This window comes from Vanellus vanellus (genome assembly GCF_965231255.1).
Source record: "Vanellus vanellus genome assembly, chromosome: 8".
Taxonomy (NCBI): domain Eukaryota; kingdom Metazoa; phylum Chordata; class Aves; order Charadriiformes; family Charadriidae; genus Vanellus; species Vanellus vanellus.
Genome location: NC_138913.1, coordinates 28,132,175 through 28,152,361, shown reverse-complemented (window position 1 = coordinate 28,152,361; position 20,187 = coordinate 28,132,175). Strand labels below are relative to the sequence as shown.

Sequence of the window (20,187 nt, the reverse complement as noted above, 5' to 3'; positions counted from 1 at the left end):
ATTTTACAAAATGGAAGACAAAGTTTACCAGTGTTTTTAAAATAACTGCATGCTTAGAAAGAAATGGTTTTCCTGATTAGATGGCCTGAGAATAAGTAGCATGAAGATTAAAACACAAAGCAAGAACTGCCTGTGCCATGGGCCATGCATGCAAGCAGCTCAGTCTCCTTCTCCATGGACTCTGGCACTACAGGGACAATCTGTGTCCACCTGTCTCATAAAATAGCCACGAGCCACACACTGGGAGCACCCCAAATCACTTGTAATCGAGCCTGCTTGCCTCCTTCTCCCGCCCCTTGGAGGCTGCCATCCGGATGTGAGGGTGCCTGGATCCCATTTAACGGGCCCGGTGGGGCACAGAGAGGAGCTCCGCATGCCCCGTCATGGCAGGGGTGCGAGGGAGATGCTGTGGGGAGCTGGCTGGCCCCAGAGTGCCTGGCACCACTCCCCGCTGGCATGGCTCATCCCTGCTGGGAGCCAGGCTGGCTTAGACAGGGCTGGTCGCTGCTCATCCACGTGTGCTCCCGCCGCTACAATCTTGAAAATCGGTTAAATCTCATAATGGGTGGTGACCCCCCGGCGCAGGTTGCCCAGAGAAGCTGTGGCTGCCCCATCCCTGGAGGCGTTCAAGGCCAGGTTGGACGGGGCTGGGAGCAACCTGGGCTGGGGGGAGGTGTCCCTGCCCAGGGCAGGGGGGTGGGACCAGACGATCTTCAAGGTCCCTTCCAACCCAAACCATTCTATGATTCTCTGAAAATTTACGGCCGGTGCCCCTGCGCGCGGAGCCGGCGTGGCACAGCCGCGTAGGGGCCCCGCGGGGCTGACCCATCCCCGGGGGACGCCGCGACCGACCCACCACCACCCCGCTGCCGGAGCGGCTTCGCCCTCGGCTCCCCCCTGCCGCACGCCCGGCCCCGCACAGCCCCGGCCCGGCGGCGGGCGGTGCCGGAGCAGCGGCGGGGAGGAGCCGGCGGGGCGGGCGGCCGGGCCCTGCCCGCGGCGCTGTCCCCCGCGGCGCTGGGCGGGCGGGCGGTCCCCGCTGCGGCTCGGCGCCTTCTCCTCCTCCTCTTTTTCCTCCTCCTTCTCCTCCTCCTCCTCTTCCTCCTCCTCCTCCTCCTGCTGCTGGCCGCTGCGGCGCGGGGGCTGCGGGCGGAGCGGCGGGCGCCATGAGCGGGGCGGCGGCGGCGGCGAAGAGCGAGAAGCTGGACGAGGCTCAGGCGCTGGCCCGCAGCTGCGCGGGCAGACCCGACTTCCAGCCCTGCGACGGGCTCTCGCTCTGCGCCACCCACAGCCACGGCCGCTGCTTCCGCCTCCACTGGTGCTGCCACCTGGGATGGTGCCACTGTGAGTGAGGGGGAGACAGCGAGCGAGCCCCGGCCAGCGCGCGGGCGCGCGGCCCCAACCCTCTTAACGGTCCTAACGGTCCTAACGGTCCCGCGCCGCCCCGTCCGGCGGCGCGGCTGGGTGGGTGCCGGCCGGCAGCAGCCCGACCCCCGGAGCTGCCCCGGTCCCCGCGGGACCCCAAACTTGAGGGCTGGTGCCGGAGGAGGTGTGTGAACGGGGGGGAGCCGGTTGGGGCGGCGGTGGTCGGGAGAGTTACCTCAGGGCCTCCGGGCGAGGGGCGAGCTGGCTGTGGTGCTGGTAGCGGCGTGTCCTTTTCGCCGAGGAACCGGTTGTTCACCGTCTGCTCCGTTCCCGGTTCTAATTCTTCTCTTTCTACAGGCGTACGGTTTAAAAGCGGTCGAGTAGAGAAGTAAGTGCCGTAGGGTGTTTAATAGCAGATAGTTGCCGTTTCGAAACCCAGCGTCGATCCAACTCTGTTGACAAGGTGCCCGATGACTTTAATGTCTATATTCAAGATACTGATGTGTGTAATCATGGAGGCTGGGATTGAACTGTGGATGTCCAAACATAGCTGGATGAATAATTAATCGCATAGAGCCTGGAAGAGCAGGCTTTTCGAACAGCGTGTGGGTATGAGGTCGGGAAATGGTGATGGAGATGTATGCTTAGGGAGTGTTGTGTTTTGGAGATGTTAAAGCCTGGATGGCCGGGGTTAAAGCTGGACCCCTACCTGAGGGTTGCTTGGTGCTCCTGAAGGTGTCCCTTGGCTCCTGACATCCCGTTCTCTTTTTAAGTCTGTTGCCGTCTCTCCTTGTAATTTAAACTCCTGCATGGATTCCCCTCCACACACACTTTTTGGAAATTTTGCTTAATGGGGAAAAGAGCCTGCCTAGAAAGCCTTGCTTTTATTTGGAGGAAAGCTTCTGTTTGAATTAAATACACATGCTAGGAATTTTGCTTTGATTTGGGGGTTCATTTGAAATCAATTGAGAGCAAAGGTTCTTTTTCTCTCTGTGCCCTGAAATGCGTATTGTGTGGTGGCACAACTGGCTATGCAAGAAGATCCATAGTCACCTGCTGCACAGGGACAGGGATGTCTCGTTGGCATTTCATCGGTGACACAAAGACCCTCAAATTATGACCTACATGTATTCTTCTTTTCCAAAATTTCTCTGGTCTCAGTTATTTGTGGTCACCATCAAGATACATGAGCTTATAAGCACTCTGGAGTACAGGATCTGAGCTCAAGCTGGTGCTTATAAATAAACTGGAGATGTGACCTGAAATCAGTTGGGGATGGTCCTGGAGAGGGGAAGTCAAATGGGGAGCTGGGAACGCCTGGAGAAGTGACATTGTGGAGAAGGATCTGGGGATTAAGATGGATCGCAAACTGAGTGTGCGTCAGCAGCGGGAGGCCTTTGTGGTAGAAAATGCACAACCAGAACCCGAGCCTTCACTTGGGGATGCATTAACAGGGGCATTGCAAGCGTGCAATTTAATTAGGCTCTTCAGCTCAGTAATGATGAAACCAGATTGATGGGCTTAGTTCTGAGCATTGCACTTTAAAAAGCTGTAGGAGAACTGAGGAGGTTCTGGAGGAGACCACAGTGATCAGCTTAGAAAATATGATTTACAAGGGGGTGCAAAAGCAAAGGGATAGCTTGGGCGGTAAAAGGTTGATGGAGGGAGATGAGCTTTGCAAAGTATAAAGGCAGCCTTGCAAGGAAAGCTGTGTTCTAGTCCTTCGCTACACCATGAAGTACAGAGTACTTAAGGTGGTGAGGAATCGTGCTCCTTAAGGGCCTTTAAGGAAGGCTTAGACTGGTGTCTCTTAGGAGATGCACTGAGTTGATTCCCTCTTGGAAGAACTACTCCAGAGCCCATCCAACCCTTAGCTTCACTGTGGCAATCATAAGATTTAAAAATAATAATAGCTTTTGCAAGAAGTACAGACTTCCTTCTTAATTCCTTCTTTACAGCTAAGGAAACTTTGCGATACATTTGCCCCATGAAACTATGATTTTAAATGAAGGAAGTCACATACCTCATTTTCTTGTTTTATCTTCTGAAAGCCATGAAGAAGTGCTCTCCCTTCTTGCCCCTTTATTTCCTAATGCAAATTTCAGACCTAAGGACCTCTTTGTATCCTGCTCCAGCGGAATGATTTGAGTTGGACTTAAAAGGGGTAAGAATGAGGCCTATAATGGAAAATAGTATAGAGGTCAGAGATGTAATTAAACAGTAGTGGGAGTTATCTTCCATAAACGCAGTGCTGTAATACTGACTTGGGAATCCTCAGAGGATTCTTGAAAGTGGTTTTCTGTGACTCTTTAAGGGCTGTATTGGGGTACAGGAAGCTCTACATCAATTAAAATGGCCTTTGAAGTATTATTTTCCATCAGTGTCCAAGGTCCTGGAGAATGTCAATTCAGTTAAAGTGCACTTACACTGAAAAATGACAAAAACTCACCACCGCTACAATGAGTAGATTGTCTCCTCATGTGTATTCAGGATCACATCTGCTTACTTCAGTGACAGAAGCAATTTAGCGTTGCAGAGCCACTTGGCTATAGAAATAATAATTGAGAAAGAACCTAGTCTGAATTCCCCAAAGCCATTTTTGCTGGCACACTCTGAAGTGAGCAGTACTTTAAGCGCTCTCTTTACCTCCGATGTTTCTCTGTCTGTAAAATGGCAATAATAGCTGGCAGGCGAGATCACAGGGACTGTTTAGTGTATCCAAACAGCTCCGAGAACCTCAAGTGCTCTGGGTATCTGTATGACTTTTGTGTCTAAACCTGAGAGTTTGTTTCGGGTCAATTTCAGTCTGTTTTGGGCATGGTGAGGAGTAGATTTCCCTGTGAGATGGGAGGTGGTTCTGTAATGTGCCCCTGTGTCTGGGGAGCTCTGAACCCAAATAAAACCTCCATAAGCTGGCACATGTGAAATGTGCAGCACCAGTGGGCTTGGGGAGGCTGCAGATGGGAGGGGACGTTGGGTGTCACTGGAGATGCCTGGCTCGGTGGGCATGCAGGGTCCGGGAGAGCAGGCAGCACCTCATATCCTGCTGCAATAGATGTCTACAACACCCTTCCCGTGTGTGCTGCCAGACATCTGTCCATCAGTCGACTCCTGTCTCCATGTGGAAGCAGGATGAGGGCTCAAACCTTTGGCGTCCTCTTCCCTGCAGGGAAGAAGGTGTTGGCCCAAGAGGTGTCTGACTTCAGCCCCTACATTTGTCCTGTTACACATTTCTCTTGCTTGCACTGCGCCTTTCCAGTCTATCCCTGCATGCATCCCACTTGCCAAGGGTGACAGCCCCCTCTTCACCTTCCTCCCCCCCCCTCTGACAGCCTTGTAGGATTCTGTTTATTAGATGCAGGTCGAGAGCCTTAAATTACTCAGATCAACTTCTGATCAGAGAAAACATGCGCCAGAGGCAGGTCTGCAGCAAGATGCCCGCCTTCCTTTCCTCACCTCTGCGTTTCTGCTGCGGCTCTGATTTGCGCTGATGCTGTCTGCGAGGCTGCTGCCTGTGTGCTGGTACCTGCTTCTGTCAGAAGGGATCAATCACACCCTTGGGGTTACATCTCTCTTGACGGCAGGACTTTGACTGTGTTTTGCTAATTTTACTTCCTAAGAATTAGCTCACCAGAGAAAGCACCACACTTGATACAATTACAAGATTGGCTTCATCCCTGGACAATGCAAAAATAGGGTATTCTGTTGCAACTGTGTTCATTTTTTAATCTGAATATCTTGCATTATGTTGAACACCTTGCAAAACTCTCAGTACGTTATGTTGCAGTTATCAAAAATACGTTATGAATAATGGTTCCACAATACTAGTTTCAGAGCAGTTGTGTCAGTAGGTAGTAATTGTGCTACCTTGCATTAGCCTTTCTGTGATTTATTTTTTTTTGCCCTGGTTCATCATCAAAAAAACAGGCTTTTAGTTACTTAAAGCCTCTTGCATATCTTATACTGAAAAATACATGCAGCAAATAAATTTCAGTTCCACCACTTCTGCGAGATTCATCTGTTTAGACCTTTTACAAGAAAACAAACCGAGCATGGGTGAAAGCTGTGAGGTTTCCTTTAGGTGGTCAGAAAGGGAAAACAGTTGCTAGGCTCAGACATGTAAAAAGAGTGTGGTGGCAGTATAGGTTTTTAAAAAGACAAATGGTCCTCCGCCCTTGCATTTTGCTAAGTGAGTGTAACACTTGCAGGTGTGCCTTGAAATAGCTTCCTGCTCCCTGGTGTGCATCACGTAATTATGGGACTGCTATGCCCAGAGTTTGGATCCAGACCTGGCAGTTTCTGCATGAGGTCAGGCAGGCTTGGCAAGAAACCCAAGAAACCGTCATTCCTCAGCCAAGAGGAGAAAATGCGTTTATATGATGGGTGGCATGCCATGAAGGGCATGTGTTTTCTGGGTGGTTTTGGGGAGAAGGACTTACCTGATTTTGGCCATGCCAGCACACATTCTGGGGATGCAGAATCAGAGTATATTTACATTTCTTGTTCATCTGCCTGCTGAACGGGGAGACCGGGGTTTCTCTTTGCTCTCAGATCAAGCTCCATTGCTTCCTCACTGTGTCTGTTTTCCGGGTGTCTGCAGGTACCACAGAGGTGGACCAGCCAGTCACAGGTTTGGGTCTGTGGTCGGTCGCTTCTGTGTGCTTGGGCGGTGAGAGGTGATTATCTCCCACAGCTGCTGCCAGGCAATGAAGCAAATCAGCACAGTCATTGCACCTGTGTGTGTGTGTGTGTGTGTGTGTGTGTGTGTGTGTGTGTGTACGTACTCTGAGCAGGTATTTGTTTCTTACATTCTTCTCTACTTGAAATAGCAGTAGTTTTATTTTATAACATTTTTAAATAAAATAATCCATTTTCTGTCCCACAAAAGTGGTGAAAGGTCTCTGTTGAGGCCAGCCTTCATTCTACCTCTTCCCGAGAGAAAGATGTGGTGTTGTGTGTCCATCGCATCTCCTGCCCACCCTCTGGCAGTGTACACACCCTGGCCCCACGTGCCAGGTGTGGGTATTTTCCCTTGCTACCTAGTGGTGTGTGCAGCATATAAGTAGCTCTGTGTACACAAGTAGCATTTTTGTGGTGTCTCTCCCACCTCTCAAGCAACAGAAGCTATCAGCAGGGGCTCTGACAGTCTTTGAAGCCCATGTAATTATTCAGACCCCAGTCTGCCTGTGGGAACCGTAAGCGGGGAATCAGCAAGGCAGCATTTCTTTCCTGTAACAGACCACCGGTAAGTGAGCTAAAATGGTTATTGAAGGTATTCAAGCGCGCTGTGACAGAGCTTGGGGGTCTAAAGAGGAGTTGTCTGCCAGCCAGCCAGCTTCTGTTGATCCCTCCATGTTAGAGAAGCAGCTAGAGCCCTGGAGGGGGTCCTAAAATAAGCCTTGGGGTGCTCTGCAGCATCACATGCAACTGTAGATCTCCAAAAGCCTTCCTTTTGTTCTGGTGGCTACGAAACTCTTTGCTGCATCCAGGAGAGAGCCAAAGGGCAGTAGTGTACCAGTGCTTTATGTGTAAAAGGTGACACAGACTGGAGCTTACTGGAAGTAGCCAGCCTGGCACTAATGATGGCAACTTGAATTTCCAGCACTGCTGTTCCACAGGGCAAAACTATATCCTGATGGCTGAGTTGTTGGATAAACGTGAAAAGGGAGTTGCAACATACTTATGTTTTAAATTTAGAGACTGAATATTTGGAGTAGCTGATAATTTGTCTTTGTAGAAAACTGTTTAAACAGGAATGGAGCGGTGGGGCTAGGAACTCTGGGGCTGGGTGTTCTCTGAAAACACAGCTTGTTATGGTGAGATGGTGATTACAAATCCTAGGAGAAATAGGCATTCTTCACTTGCTTTTGCTGTAAAATGGATTTGAATATCCATCCAGTTTAAGTCTGTGTATCTGGACAAAATGTTTGTGCACAAGCAAGGCATTATGTTGAGCACCAGCAAGAGCCACGGAAAGGTGGATTTTTCAGCTTGTAATGGGAGAAGACTTTTAATGAGGATTTGCTGTTTGTGGCTGTGCAAGATCTTCTCTTCACCTGTATTTTGAAGAGCTGTGATATTCTAGCTTCATTTCACTAAGCTGTACACAATGAAGGAAAGAATGTCAGCTTAATATATTCTGAAGTGTAACTCTAAGGGAAGACACTTCACCACCAGTTTTTATGGGTGCACCACTCTGGATCTGGATTGCATTTTGTTGCTCTGGGTTTAGTTATAATCCGCAAATCACAGTATGAATGTATTATTGATGCTCTGTCTCAGAAAGAGAACCCACATGTGTAGATTCATCATGCCCTGTGGGAACATCAGCGCCTTTGAAAGAACTTGCTGGTGTTCATTTTGAAATCCTTACTATAATGCAGTTATGTTTAGGGACACGTATGTTCTATTATTATTCTTAGCAAAAACCCTGATACCACTTAACAGGAATAGACCACAGGAAAACCTTTGAATTCAACTTACTTGCTGTAAGTACATCTTGTAGTACGAACTCTTCTATGCCTCATATGGGATTGAATAGAAATTACTGCACTTCTTTCTCCGAAAGTCCTGAGAAAAAGGGGCCTTGTGTAGCAAAATGCTTTCTGCTGGCCAAAAACTCTTGTTTGTCATGCATGACTATGAGGCTGTTAAGTAATTTGTCTGTCCGTCTGAGGAGCGTGATTCACAAAGAATTATATCTGCTTGTCCAAAACTCAATGATCTGATGGTACGAGCCTCTCAGAGTTGCAGATTAATGACACTTCTCTGTAGCTGCTTGAAGGGTTAACCTGCTGTTCTCATGAAGCCTGCTCAGGACTAGCCTGAAATGGCGAGCCTGTAGATGTTTCCTACCGGAAACAAGTACTTCGAAGGAAAAGTTCGTTAACATTGCGTCCTTTCAGTTGGTGCTGTTGTCAGTGAATTCAGGACATTCTGAACAACTTTGTGGTGAAGGCTGAGCCCCTGCTCCTGCTTAGTGGTCTTGGTTCTGGTAAAAGGCTTCAGGCCCTTTTCTCACTGCAGAGTAACAGCTCAAAGATAAAATCTGTACCGGAGTACAATGCCTGTGGCAAGTGCATGGCTTCCTTCCTGGACTCTGCAGGTGAGGAAATCCGTTTGCCAGCTTGAATCTGCGAGCATGCTTACTCTGAGCGCCTAAATGCAAAAGTGTACAACTGCAGTGCCTTCTGACACATTATCCTTACTCTTGTGGTTGCTGATAGATATTTTGTGTGTCTTAAACTGCAGTCCATGGTCATATCCTTGAGTTGCCCTGAGACAAACTGAGTCACGAGACTGTCATTTTCATGGTTTCCATCCTGCAGAGCTGACTGTGTGCTCAGGTTTGCTTTCAGGTACTTGGCACAGGACCTCAGATTTTCCTCGCAGCACCTGTGTACTCATCAAGAATATGTTTTGTTGCTGCTCATGTGGATGCAACCAGCAGAGCTGGGCTTGTAGAGAATGGACATCCTGGGGATGTTTTTTATGTAATGGCTCTCAATTTAACCAACGCTGCCTTACACTTCATGACTCACTTCAAGCCTTGGTAACTTAGTTCTGCACGTTGATAAGGCTATACCAGAAGTTTTTGTTTCTGTAAGGGACAAAAAGCAAAATGCTTTACTCGCAAACATTGTAAGATTTTCCAGAATGTTAGCTCTGACAGTGTGGGCTTAGCTGTTGATGGATGGCACAAGCTTATACTCATGTAAAAAGCTGGTTGACAGTAGATTGGATTCCAGGTAGTGTGTATATATATGTCTCTCTCCCTATATATATATATGCAGAGAGAGATAGAGAAATACATACATATATATATATGCAGAGAGAGATAGAAATACGTATATATATGCAGAGAAAGTGACCCTCTTTTAGTGTGGTTGTCTTTCCAGCACCTTAATGAATTTATCTGTCCACAAGATACAGAGTATGTTTCCATAATGGCTTTGATTCTTCCACTAATCAATTTTTATGTAGTGACTGATCACAGAATTCAAGAAGTGCAGTTGATGCAATTTAGAGATGTTTTTTCTAATAGTTCAGTATATTCACATAGATGGAAGTCAAAAAAACTACTGGGAAAGTAAAATCTGATTGCTTGGCAACTGTGCCTTGTTTTTAATATACCCATATTTTAATTTAGGCAACGTAACAGTTGGAATTTATATACAACCTATGTTGTAAAACAATTTCAGCAAGAGGCATGCATTTGTATTCTTGCTGTCACTGGTGGCTGCAGAGCTTGAGAGCCCACGTGTGCTCGCAAAACTGCTTGTTTTGCTTGTGTGCTTGCACCCAGCCCTGAAACCTTTTCCCTGCTGCACCCAGCGAGAGCGTGCTCTGCTGTCGTCCCTCTCCCTGCGTGATGCTGGTGCTGGAGCACACCTGCAGCCCTTGCAGGCAGGGTGCTTGGCCGCTTCACGCTTCGTGCTGTGTAGCGGCCTGTGTTGTTTGGATTTCAGTGCTTTGCTCATCCTGAGCCACATTCCACTCACAAGTGCCCCTTGTCCCTGGTAAAAGGCTTGTACACCATCAGCTGTGTCAGGGTGGACTGGTCTTCTGCAGCCCACCAGCATTAGCCTGTCTGTAGGCAGGGGAGGCAAAAGGAGACACTTACCTTTTTCTTTGTTTTTTCTACCCTGTGGCACGAGATCTCAGCGCTCCCCAGCTGGTGCTGTGGGATCTTGGCCCTCTTGGTGTGAAACTGAAGGCAGTGCTTTTACCTTCCTGCCAGCGTTCGCTTACCCTGCCACAGCAGCAAGTGCTGAGTTTGCTCCCACCTGCGTCGTCCAGCTGCTCGGAGCCATTTGCCCGCAGTGGCACTGTGTGACGTGATGGCCCATCTCCTCCGCCTCCAAGGGTGGTACTTGGTCTTCTATTTTTTTGGGCAGAGCATTGCTGGATCCCACTTTCCTCTGAGGGAAGGGTTGGCATACATACCTGCACTCATCAGCTCCACGTGGTGACGTATTCTGGGCATAAGCAGGGAGAGTAGTCCTTTAAATTCTCCAGAAATGGGTTTGACAGAGGCTTGTAATAGAAATACAAAGATTGATTTGAATGAAGTATGAATGGAAACATGTGTAGATGGGTACCAGAAGAAGTGATAGGATAAGAGTTAAAAAAATGGCCTGTATTGAGAATGAGAATGCTGTTCCCAGCAATGGAGTTGACGAATGCGTTGTTTGTCAAGCCCAGAAGGATTGCGCTCTGGTAAGGCCACCGCACAGATGACTTGTCAGCAGGAGAGCCTGTACCCTGACACAGCAAGGGAGCAGCACAGGTACAGCACATCACACATGCCACTGTTTCTCCTGTCAGCCCACCGGAAAAACAGGCTGTAGCTGCAAAGAGGTGTCTGTTTCAAGCTACAAAAAACAGCCTCCTGACTCAGCTGTCCATCTAGGCTGGCTCCCGTGGGTGCAGAGTGCGGGTCTTTCTTGCATAGTACAGTCCTTTGGAGAGGACTTTCCATTCAAGAACCCACGAGCTTATTTGAGAATTCACAGAAAAACATGCCCATTGCATACAGGGGCTCATGGCTGCCCCCCCGGCAGCATGTGCTACACACCTGGGAGACAACTGTAACTTCTCTGTAGCGCCTGTGGTTTCTCTATAGCAAGAAATGCCTTCGTTTTCTAGGTAGCTTCTGACACTGATCTGTGCTTATCCTTCTTTGTTACCACATCAACTGACTGTCTGCATGAAAATGATGGGATGCCAAAGCTTGAGCAGATGGTGCACAGGGATGGTTTTGTAGAATAAATATTTAGCACTGAGCCTTTTTTTTTTTTTTTTTTTTTGCTATCTTCTTTACTGAATTTAAAAAATATCTAGTGTAAGATGGGGATAAAATTTTTCAGGGAAATGTGCAGAGTTGCTCTTCTGCCCTTTGGGGGTAGCTTTAGAAAGGGATGTTGGAAGGCAAATATCCTTAGGTTCAGAGCTTGTGTTACGATGGGCAGCACATAGCCGCTGCGCTCATGGTAAGCTGTGCTTTTGGAGGTACCTGAGACTGTCCGCTATGCTTGTCATGTCTGTGCTGTGGGGTGTGTGTTCTAACCCAGCGTGGGACGGTGCCAGGACTGGGGTTAGTCATACCTGTGATGTATGGCACTTCTCACAGGCACTGAAAGAGCTTCTTTCAGAATGCACATGTGGTGTGCATTGTTGTTTAGTGCTTTCTGGATGTCAATATTCTGTCTTTTACAATGGTTAGTAAGCAAATATGGTCCCTTTAAGAGGGTTTATGGCTCTGTCAAACATTTCTCAAGCCTCCAGGGATGCTCTTTCTTTAAGTCTGGTAAATCCATGTAAGAAATGAGAGGAAAGAGCGGGGATGATAGAAGGAAGCTTCAGGGTCTGTTTGCATTTAAGAGTTACCTGCTCTTAAGCAGATGTGCACAGAAAACCCTGAAAGGCTTAGACAACTCACAGCATGTACCGTCATGATCCTTTTTGTATTTAAAACAAATCAAGACAAAAGGGCATTAAAATACAAATTTGATGAAGAAAAACTTTCTGATTTTTTTTCCCTCTCTTTCTTGGTTTCCTGTGAAAAGCTTATGGCTCATCAAGTCAAGGGCTGTCACAGCTGTCTATACAGCAATGAGAGGGAACACCTCTCCTTCACATGAGAAGAGAATTGGCAGCTGTACAAAATTGCTGCTGGGGGAGCCACTGTAGAAACATTGCTAGACTGGCTCTTTTCCATGCTTGGATGAGGTCGGGAACGGGACAGATTTGTTAGTGCTCTGATTTAGGTGCTTCTGTGAAGGTGCTTCAGGCAGATCAGAGCCTGCTCATGTTTCCTGGTGTATTTCTAGACTGCTAAGGTCCTGCTGTATGATTTCTTTTTCTTTTATGGTGGTGGTGGGGTAACTGGTAGTCCTTTGCAGAGTTGGCTTGTGTCCTTGGAATTTCTCTTGCCATCCCTCACTGTGCCTGCTAGCTATGCCAGAAGCACTGGAAATGTGCAGGGTGCTCTGTTTGCATTCTGTTTGAACAATCTGAGTGCTTTTTAAGTTGTTTGGAAAAGCACAGGGTGAAAGCATCACTTGCATTAAGGTGTTGTGTATCTTTACGAGGCTCCTTCAACCTTGAAAAGCTTTTTAGGTATGCTCCATTATAACCACCAACGGCACAGTTCAGCTTTACTTGAGCTTGTACTGTAAATCTGACAGTGCCTCAGTGTCCTGAAATATTTTTTCTCTTCCTCTGGTGGCTTATTCCATGTCTCACATTCCCAACGCAGCCCATAATGTTTTGCCAGATACATGATGGCTATTCCTTACGATACAAAGAAATAGAAACTGGGTTAGCAGGGTTTTTTTTTTTTAGGTGCCATCTGTAGATGTACTCTGGATTTCTCCTTTCATTTGTTCTCGCCCCTCTGGAAGAGCTATTATTGTGCTCTAAGCAAAGTGTAATTTGAAGCTATTACAGTCCTTGGTGAATATTTATGGTTAGGGCAATCTTTGTTTGCAAAGGTTTGTTGTCCTAAGCTGTGCGTATAACTGGAAAGAGGAAGAAAGAGGAAGGCCAGAGGCAGTCATTTTGTCCGCTGTCGCAGCCTGCGGGGCCGGAAGGCAGCATCCCCATGTAGGCTGTTAGACCAATATCACGCTTTCAGATGCCCCTTCTACTCTGCTAAATGTTTCTGGAAAAAAAAAAAGGTGTGGTGGGTACCTTGAGGAGGCTTAGGGTGCTGAGTGCCCTTCAGTATACATCTCCAGATTGCGGGCTGCAAACTTTGCCTTAGTCTGTAACGGAGGAAAACCTTCTGTCTGCCCCAAATTTCTGCTTTTTCAGTGGTGAAATGATAGCTGGTTCCTTCCCATGCATGGGCTGGGGCAGACCACGGGCCAGTCTGTTACGGCAGAGCTGTCTGCCACCTGTGCCACCCACCGCCCCAGGGATCTTGGAGAACCAGCTGGGTGTTTGACAGTTTAGACGTTGTCCTTGGGCTACTGTGCCAATCCAGGCAGCAACACACTACTCCAGCTTGTAGCTGTCATCACCTGTGAGACAACTTCATTTAGACGTCAGAGGGGTGTGCATCCAGTCAGCTCTTCCTAAAGAGACAGACTTGTCTCTCCTGCCACACTGGTGAGAGATGAAACAAGTCCCACTGGAAGAATGCTTGGTAGCTCTCCATCTCTTGCTGTGACGAATGCCAGTGCTTGAGAAGCTGATCTCCAAGGTTTCCCCATGCAAAGAGATGTGGAAGAGTCCTTGTGTTGTCAACTCTCCTTAGACTAGTGCAGAATCCCTCCAAGCCAATACTGTCTCCTGTTACACACACATTATGAATACTTGCTTTACCGTCACTCCTGCAAAGCAGTATTTAATTAGATTTTTTTTTTCCCCAGTATTCTTCATAGTGGGACTGAGTTCCTTCCCATGTAAGCTGATTTTTTTTTTTTTTTTTTTTTTTTGGCAGGGTTGTGTGTGGCAAACAGGAGAGCCTCTCATGGCTGGAGTGAGAATCCCAGCTGACTTTGCAACCAAAGATCACTGGTGTTGTCAGAAAGGTGTAGGTTCAAGGAGAAATAAGTCACCAATGCTTAAAGAGCAGCTCTCTGCTGTTGAACCATGGGAACCAACTGCACACAGCCTTTACGTACCCTTACTTAGTGCGAACATGCAGCTGCCCAAGTGTCAGCCCATGTGCTTTGCCCTGCAGTTGCAGTCAATGCTTCAGCTTCCCTGAATCACACGTCACAGCCAAAGGCATCTTTGGTGAGACCAGAGCTGGTTGTCTTCCAGCACACCTCGGCTAGGTGCTGTCACCACAAGCACGCAGCCAGCTCGGGTGTGGGGGAGCAGTTACGAAGCTGTGCGGGTTAAATTGAGCCACGGTATGCTAAATAGTATATGGTTAGCAGGTCTTTGTTAACCCTGTCGATTTTTGGAGAGGATATGAGAATGGATTGAAGGTGTAGAAGTCTTTGCCCAAGCAGCTGCAGGGGAAAGAACACATATGAAAAAAGCTTTGTATGTTTCAGTTAAAAGGTATCTAAATGCCTTGCATGCAAACAAATATACACAGTATGTGTCACTGACTTAGGATTCTAAGATCCACAGCAATCTTACTGTTTTTTTGAAGCACATTGCCATTCATGTTGCTCTTTATTAGGAAAAAAAATCTTTCAAGGTGGCATTTTGAGAGGGCAAAATTTGAGAATTTATGAGAAACCTTACTGCTGAAAGATGGATTTATTCTTTTTTTTTTTTTTTATGCCAAGCACATTAATGAGTGTAAGAGGTAAACTAGAATGCTGGGACAAAGGGAAGTGGAGAATAAAATGTTTAAGCAGCACCTCTGCTTATTTCATGGTTAAGTTATTTTGTATTAGCCATGGAAATTGCTGCTGTGTCTGTTTGGTGAGGATGCATGCAGACTGCTCAATTAGCAAAAAATTGGAGAGAAATGACCTCGTGGCTCGCTTCTGAAGGCTTGTATTTGTTCTTTGTAAACAGGAGACACTATAATACAGCTTCCAATCAATTGACCACATAGTTCTGGTGATCAATGCACAAATAGACTTTATACGTATATATGTTATATGGAAGTGTGTGTCTACTTTTGGAGATAAAGTATTTTCCAAGTTGCACGAGTTTGAGATCTGCAGATCATGGTAGAGCTCACTGCTCTGCTGGACTCTGCCTCAGCCTGCTGGCAGGTGGCAGTGGAGGCGTGGAGCCAAGGCTTTGGTGAGCAGCATCCATCTGATTTGGCAATAAAAATCATATTTCTCTGCACAGAGAAGCAGGGAGATGAGCACTGCCCAGTACTTACCCAACTGCAAAACAACTATTCCAAATGTGTCCCAGGAGGTATCGGCTTTAGTGTGTGCTAATTCTCTGGAGGATTGGATTTTTGGCTTTCACAAGGGTCAGTTGAATAATGAAGAAACGGAAAAACAACCAGTCCTTTTTAGTTGTGCACAGACTGCTGTCAGTGTGTGACTGGGATCAGACAAAGAGGGGCAGTGTCGATGGAGGACAACACTTTGCGAGCATGGAGCAGCAGAGAGTGTAGGTACTAGTGCAGGCTTTTGGCTGTGACAAATAGTTAAGCGTAGCCTACATACCTACTTCTGAAGTCTCTCATTGTCTCGCATTCCACCATATCATCTGTTAGCGTATGGCTGTCATGGATAATTGATACTTATCAAGACAATGATTTTGTTAGAGCTTAGTTTCACACATTTCCTGTTAAGCACCCAGGAGAGGAATGGGCTCTTGTTTCCCCTGAATCCTCTTGCTGTGGTGGTGGAACTGCAGGGCCAGAACTGTGACACTTCTTCATAGCAGCTATTACAGTGTTCAAGAGCTTCCCAAACTGCTGCAAATGCAGCAAACTGCTTTTCACAGAATTTGGAGTTAGATTTTTTTTTTTTTTTTTTTTGACACGTGCAGTATTTTTCCTTCACCAAATTACTGTCTTCCGCGTAGGCAGCGGTGGCAAGTGACCCAGGAAACAACTTGCAATGCAGTGTCTACTCTGGCATCTGTATTTGTGCAAAACACTGTAATTTACAGGAGCATTCATCAGCACAGCTCAATTGCGGAGTTCTTCAAACTGACTTGGTGGGAATAAATAGATAATAAATTATGTGCTGGCATATTAAAAGTAATGTATCTGAATAGGTGCTCAAAATACTATTTTATCATAGACTTTTGCCAGCTGTTTAAAGTCAGCACAAATATTGCTGTTTATTTCAGTGGGAGTTCGATCAGATCAGGGTATATTATAAGAGAACTTGGGGACTTGTGCTTTTGGGATAATGCACTGTGAAAAAGCCATCCCTGCCAATCCTGCAAGCTGCAGGGGCGGGGGGCAATCTTATTTTTAACTTTCTGCATTTATTTTTCATAGGATGCATCACAGCTGATGCGTTTACACATGTGATGTAGGGTAAGGAGGTGTAACTGAGGCTGTAACCGCAGCTCGCTCTGTGATCCAGCCTGACAGTCCCAGCCATGAGCCACCAGCACCCTTTAAAGAGGGACCTGCTGATGTTTTTAAAACAGACATTTAATCTGTCTAAAATAAAAAAACTTGGCCCTAAAAGCAGCTGTAACTTAACAAACTTGTACTGGAATTCTAAAGGAATATAGAAATCAGTTCATGTAGAAAATTCTCTTTTTTTTCTGTTGGGCAATGCTGTGGCAGAGCTTGTCCTTGGAACATGAGGAAACAGTTTCAGCCACTGTAAGGTCACACAAATGGGGATCTGAAATCCCCTGTTAACAGAATAGCCACTGTTTTCTTCTACCCTGAAATTAGTGCCAGCAGGGCAGTTCTGAAACACGCAGAGAATTACCACATGCTGCTGCAATGGTAAAACAACTAGCTGAGCTCCCAGGTAACGCCTCATCTCCCCCTGCCGCCACCTTTTGGGGGGGGGGGGGAAGGAATCAAAGATTGATCACTTGATGTCCATGCTGTAAGCTACCCTGGCTTAAATCCCCTGCTTTCTTCTCCCAACGTCCCCCAGGCTTCTGTCAGCAGGTGGTTGCCTATTTTAAGTGGAAAACTATAGTCTTGTTGTGCAGCTACCTTTTTTCTTGATCCTGTTGAAATCTTCACCAGGGCGTTCCTTGGACACTTCAAATAGAGGTGGCACAAAATAAGAGTTAAGAATTTTTTTCACTAGTATCTGTTTTTTATCATTGGTTGTCAGTGGAACAGAATAGGAGCCCACACAGAAGCACCCCAAAATATATGAATAACTACAGTGTTGGGGTTTCAAGCGAGAGGAGGGTGATCCCACACAGCCTGCATTTCAGTTTCCACCAGCTGAATTTTATCAGACACTTCCAACCAGCAGCATGCTAACCAGTCATCTGATTGTGTTGCTTTGAAAGACAGTACCGTATTTCATGTCCACTAATTTGATAGAAGGACTTGGGAAGAACAGCAGCTGGCAGGAAGCCATGGGCCGCTGCTGTTAGAGCAGTTTGTGAAGGTAAGGTCTGCCCGCTTGCCCTGGAGAGCTCCCCAGAGAAGTTGTGTCAGGAAGATTTGAAAAATGCCTGAGACTCCATCCCTCAGCGGCTGCCAGAACCGAAATATCTGTGCTGCTGCTCCAAAGAGTGCCGGAGGAGTAAGAGCTCTGTGGTTGAAGTGTTCAGTCGTTTGATGCTAGTGCTTCGTTCCTCTGAGTCACAGCAAGTTTAGAAACTAGACCATGGTACATTAAAAAGATGGCAAGTGGAGAGGATGGCTTTGTATTTTCTACCATCCAGCCATAATCAAACAGGAGGGGAAAAAAGCTTGCTTTATTTTTACTGAGCTTTTCCAGTGGCTCTGTTAACAATTATGATTCCACAGATCATAGGAAAAAAGTGCTTGATGAGGTATTGGAGGGGAGCTGGTCAGATATAGTCACAAAATGTTCCTTTTCCCCTGCCCACCCACTGCCGCCGTCTCGCTGCTCTCAGCCTGGCTGGGTTGGTTGTTCTCTCCCATGGCACGACAAGGGTGGGCTTTTCTCTTCTGCGTGTCTGGTGCTCGTTCCTGTGAGCCTTTCTGTGTTTGCGGGCCTTGCCTTGTGCCTCCTCCCACACTCCAGCACTCCCCTCTCAGCTCCGCGCTCTTGGTGGTGTTTCCTCCGTTCTCACTGTCCTTCAGCGATGGGGTTTGAAGTCCCAGCAGAGGAGCACAGCTGACTTTCACAGGAGCCATTTCCCTTCCGATACCGACAGCGCAGCAAATGTGGGAAGAGCCTTTCCCAGCGCTAGAGGTTTCCCCTGGTGACGTACCGGAGCTGGGCTGGCAAAGCACAGCCTGTGTGCAGGCCCTGGCTCGTCGGTGCTGGCAGAGCCACTGAGCACCCCAGAGGCTGCTGCAGCCAAGAACTGGGATCTCTCAGCCCGTCCCATTGCCAGCGCTTTCAACAGGCGGCTGGGGCACCGAAAGCCATGCTGGCTGGGAACTTGTTGCAGTCAGAGCCCTTCCCACGCTGGGAAGGATTCCCAGGCTGAGGATGGGAATTTTTACTGCAGAAAGGCATGGTGGGGGAGCGAGCCTTTCCCTGGGGAGAGGAATGCCCTTCTCTCCTTTCTCTCCCGGGCCACACTCCGCCTCCGTGAGCAGAAATATAATCACTGCTCTGATTTTCCAAAGGAATGGGTAATTCAGGGGAGAAGGGCTGCACCTACCTGAGCTGCAGACACAAAAACATGTGGCAGATCTCATCACAGCACAGCCGGATTCATTAATGCAGTAAGATTTCGGTGGCTTTCTGCTCCTTACCTGGAAAGCTTCAAGCATCAAAACAGTCCTTCAGTGCTTTGATACTTTTTCTGCCTTTGCAAAGCAGCATTTGCAACTCGTGCATCAAAACTCTTCCGAGAGCCCTGTGACTTGCAAGTCTTCTGGAAATTTGTGCTTTCATAGTGTATGAATCCCTAGGGAGACATGAATCTTTCAGGGGCTGCATGCAAATAAAATGCAGCATTTTACAGTCTTAGGCATAGCCTCAGGTTTTTCCTAAGTAAGTACTGATTTTCTGCTTTTATTTCTTTAAGTAAAGATTTTCAGTTCACACTTGGTTCAGTGCTATATAACAAACTTAATCCTATTTTCTTACTACTTAACCAGATAATGAAGATGCCAGAAGCATTTCTATGGCTTAGGAATTCCCTTATTTCCTGACTTAAAATTCTAATTGCAGTCATGTATGAACCTCTGGTTTATAATACAGAAAAAATGAGATTTAGTCCCTAGAAAAAAAAAAGAACATGGAAACACATGCAGGGAGACTCATTGTAATTTGGAATAATAATAATATAATAAGATTTAAATCACTGCAGCAAAGACTTAAGCTAGAACTGCTCTGTGTTCAGTGGAGGAAAAAAAAAAAAAGTCTCTCAGCATCTTTTCAGTTTTCTTTCCCCTAGAAAGGGGTGCAGGCAGACTTGCTGCCTGTCCCGCTTCTTAGCTATGGAGTTGTGCCCCTGGAGTTAATGTTCTAGAGTTAGTGATGTCCTACAGATGCCTTCGAAGGAGGGGCAGGGAGAGGAGTGGGACTGGAGTAAGGAAGGTTATGCTTACCTGCAGTATTAAGCATCAGAGAAACTGTACAGGGGAGGACTGAACACCTTGAGGCCATTGAAAACAGCGCAGCGGCTGACTGCAGGGAACCGTTGGTTATTGTTAAAGGCCAAGGGCAAGCGTCTTCTCATCTGTCTGTTTCTAACTTAAGGATAACAATCTTTAAATGCTGCTTTTCTGTTTTCCCAACAGGTAAATATGTCTATCAGCCCATGACACCCGTAGAGCAGCTTCCCAGCACTGAAATACCCATTCGCCCTCGGGAGTCTACAAACACCATCCAGATCTCCGTTTCGCTCACCGAACACTTTTTGAAGTTTGCACCTGTCTTCCAGCCCCCTCTGCCCCCCGACTCCCCACAGTTCTGCACAATTGCGGACCTCTTCATTGACAATTACCGCGTGAAATGCATCAACGGGAAGATGTGCTATGTACAGAGGCAGCCTCCCCCCGTGCCCCACAAGATAAAGCCCGAGGAAGTCCCTGTTCGCAATGCCTTAATCACAAAAGAGAGCAATACACCAAAACCAGATCACTGCTCGTCCCCTTCCAGCTCCGAGGACTCCGGAATCAATGCGGTGGGGGTTCACTACATAGAGTCGTGTGACGAGGACACGGAGGGTGTGGCTGAGCTAAGTTCAGAAGAAGATTACAGCCCGGATAGCAGCTGGGAACCAGATGAATGCCCGCTCTTGTCACCCTCGCAGTGCGAAATGGAAGTCATTGAGACTATAGAAACCACTGTGTGA

At 47.2% G+C, this 20,187-nt stretch overlaps 1 protein-coding gene across 2 annotated transcripts; it reads left to right on the top strand.

The window, feature by feature from the left end:
* Nucleotides 1–1,166: 1,166 nt before the first annotated feature.
* On the top strand, nt 1,167–20,187 carry LOC309674889 (UPF0524 protein C3orf70; the record flags this gene model as incomplete). 2 transcript variants are annotated; one of them, XM_082487070.1, is made up of 2 exons in its annotated part: nt 1,167–1,344; nt 19,631–20,187. In XM_082487070.1, 2 exons carry the CDS (start codon nt 1,167–1,169, stop codon nt 20,185–20,187), a joined length of 735 nt encoding a protein of 244 aa, XP_082343196.1. The 2 variants fall into 2 exon arrangements, 1 of the variants encoding a protein (XP_082343196.1); XR_014269433.1 differs by lacking the exon at nt 1,167–1,344 and adding an exon at nt 1,448–1,549 and having other exon boundaries at nt 19,631–19,678.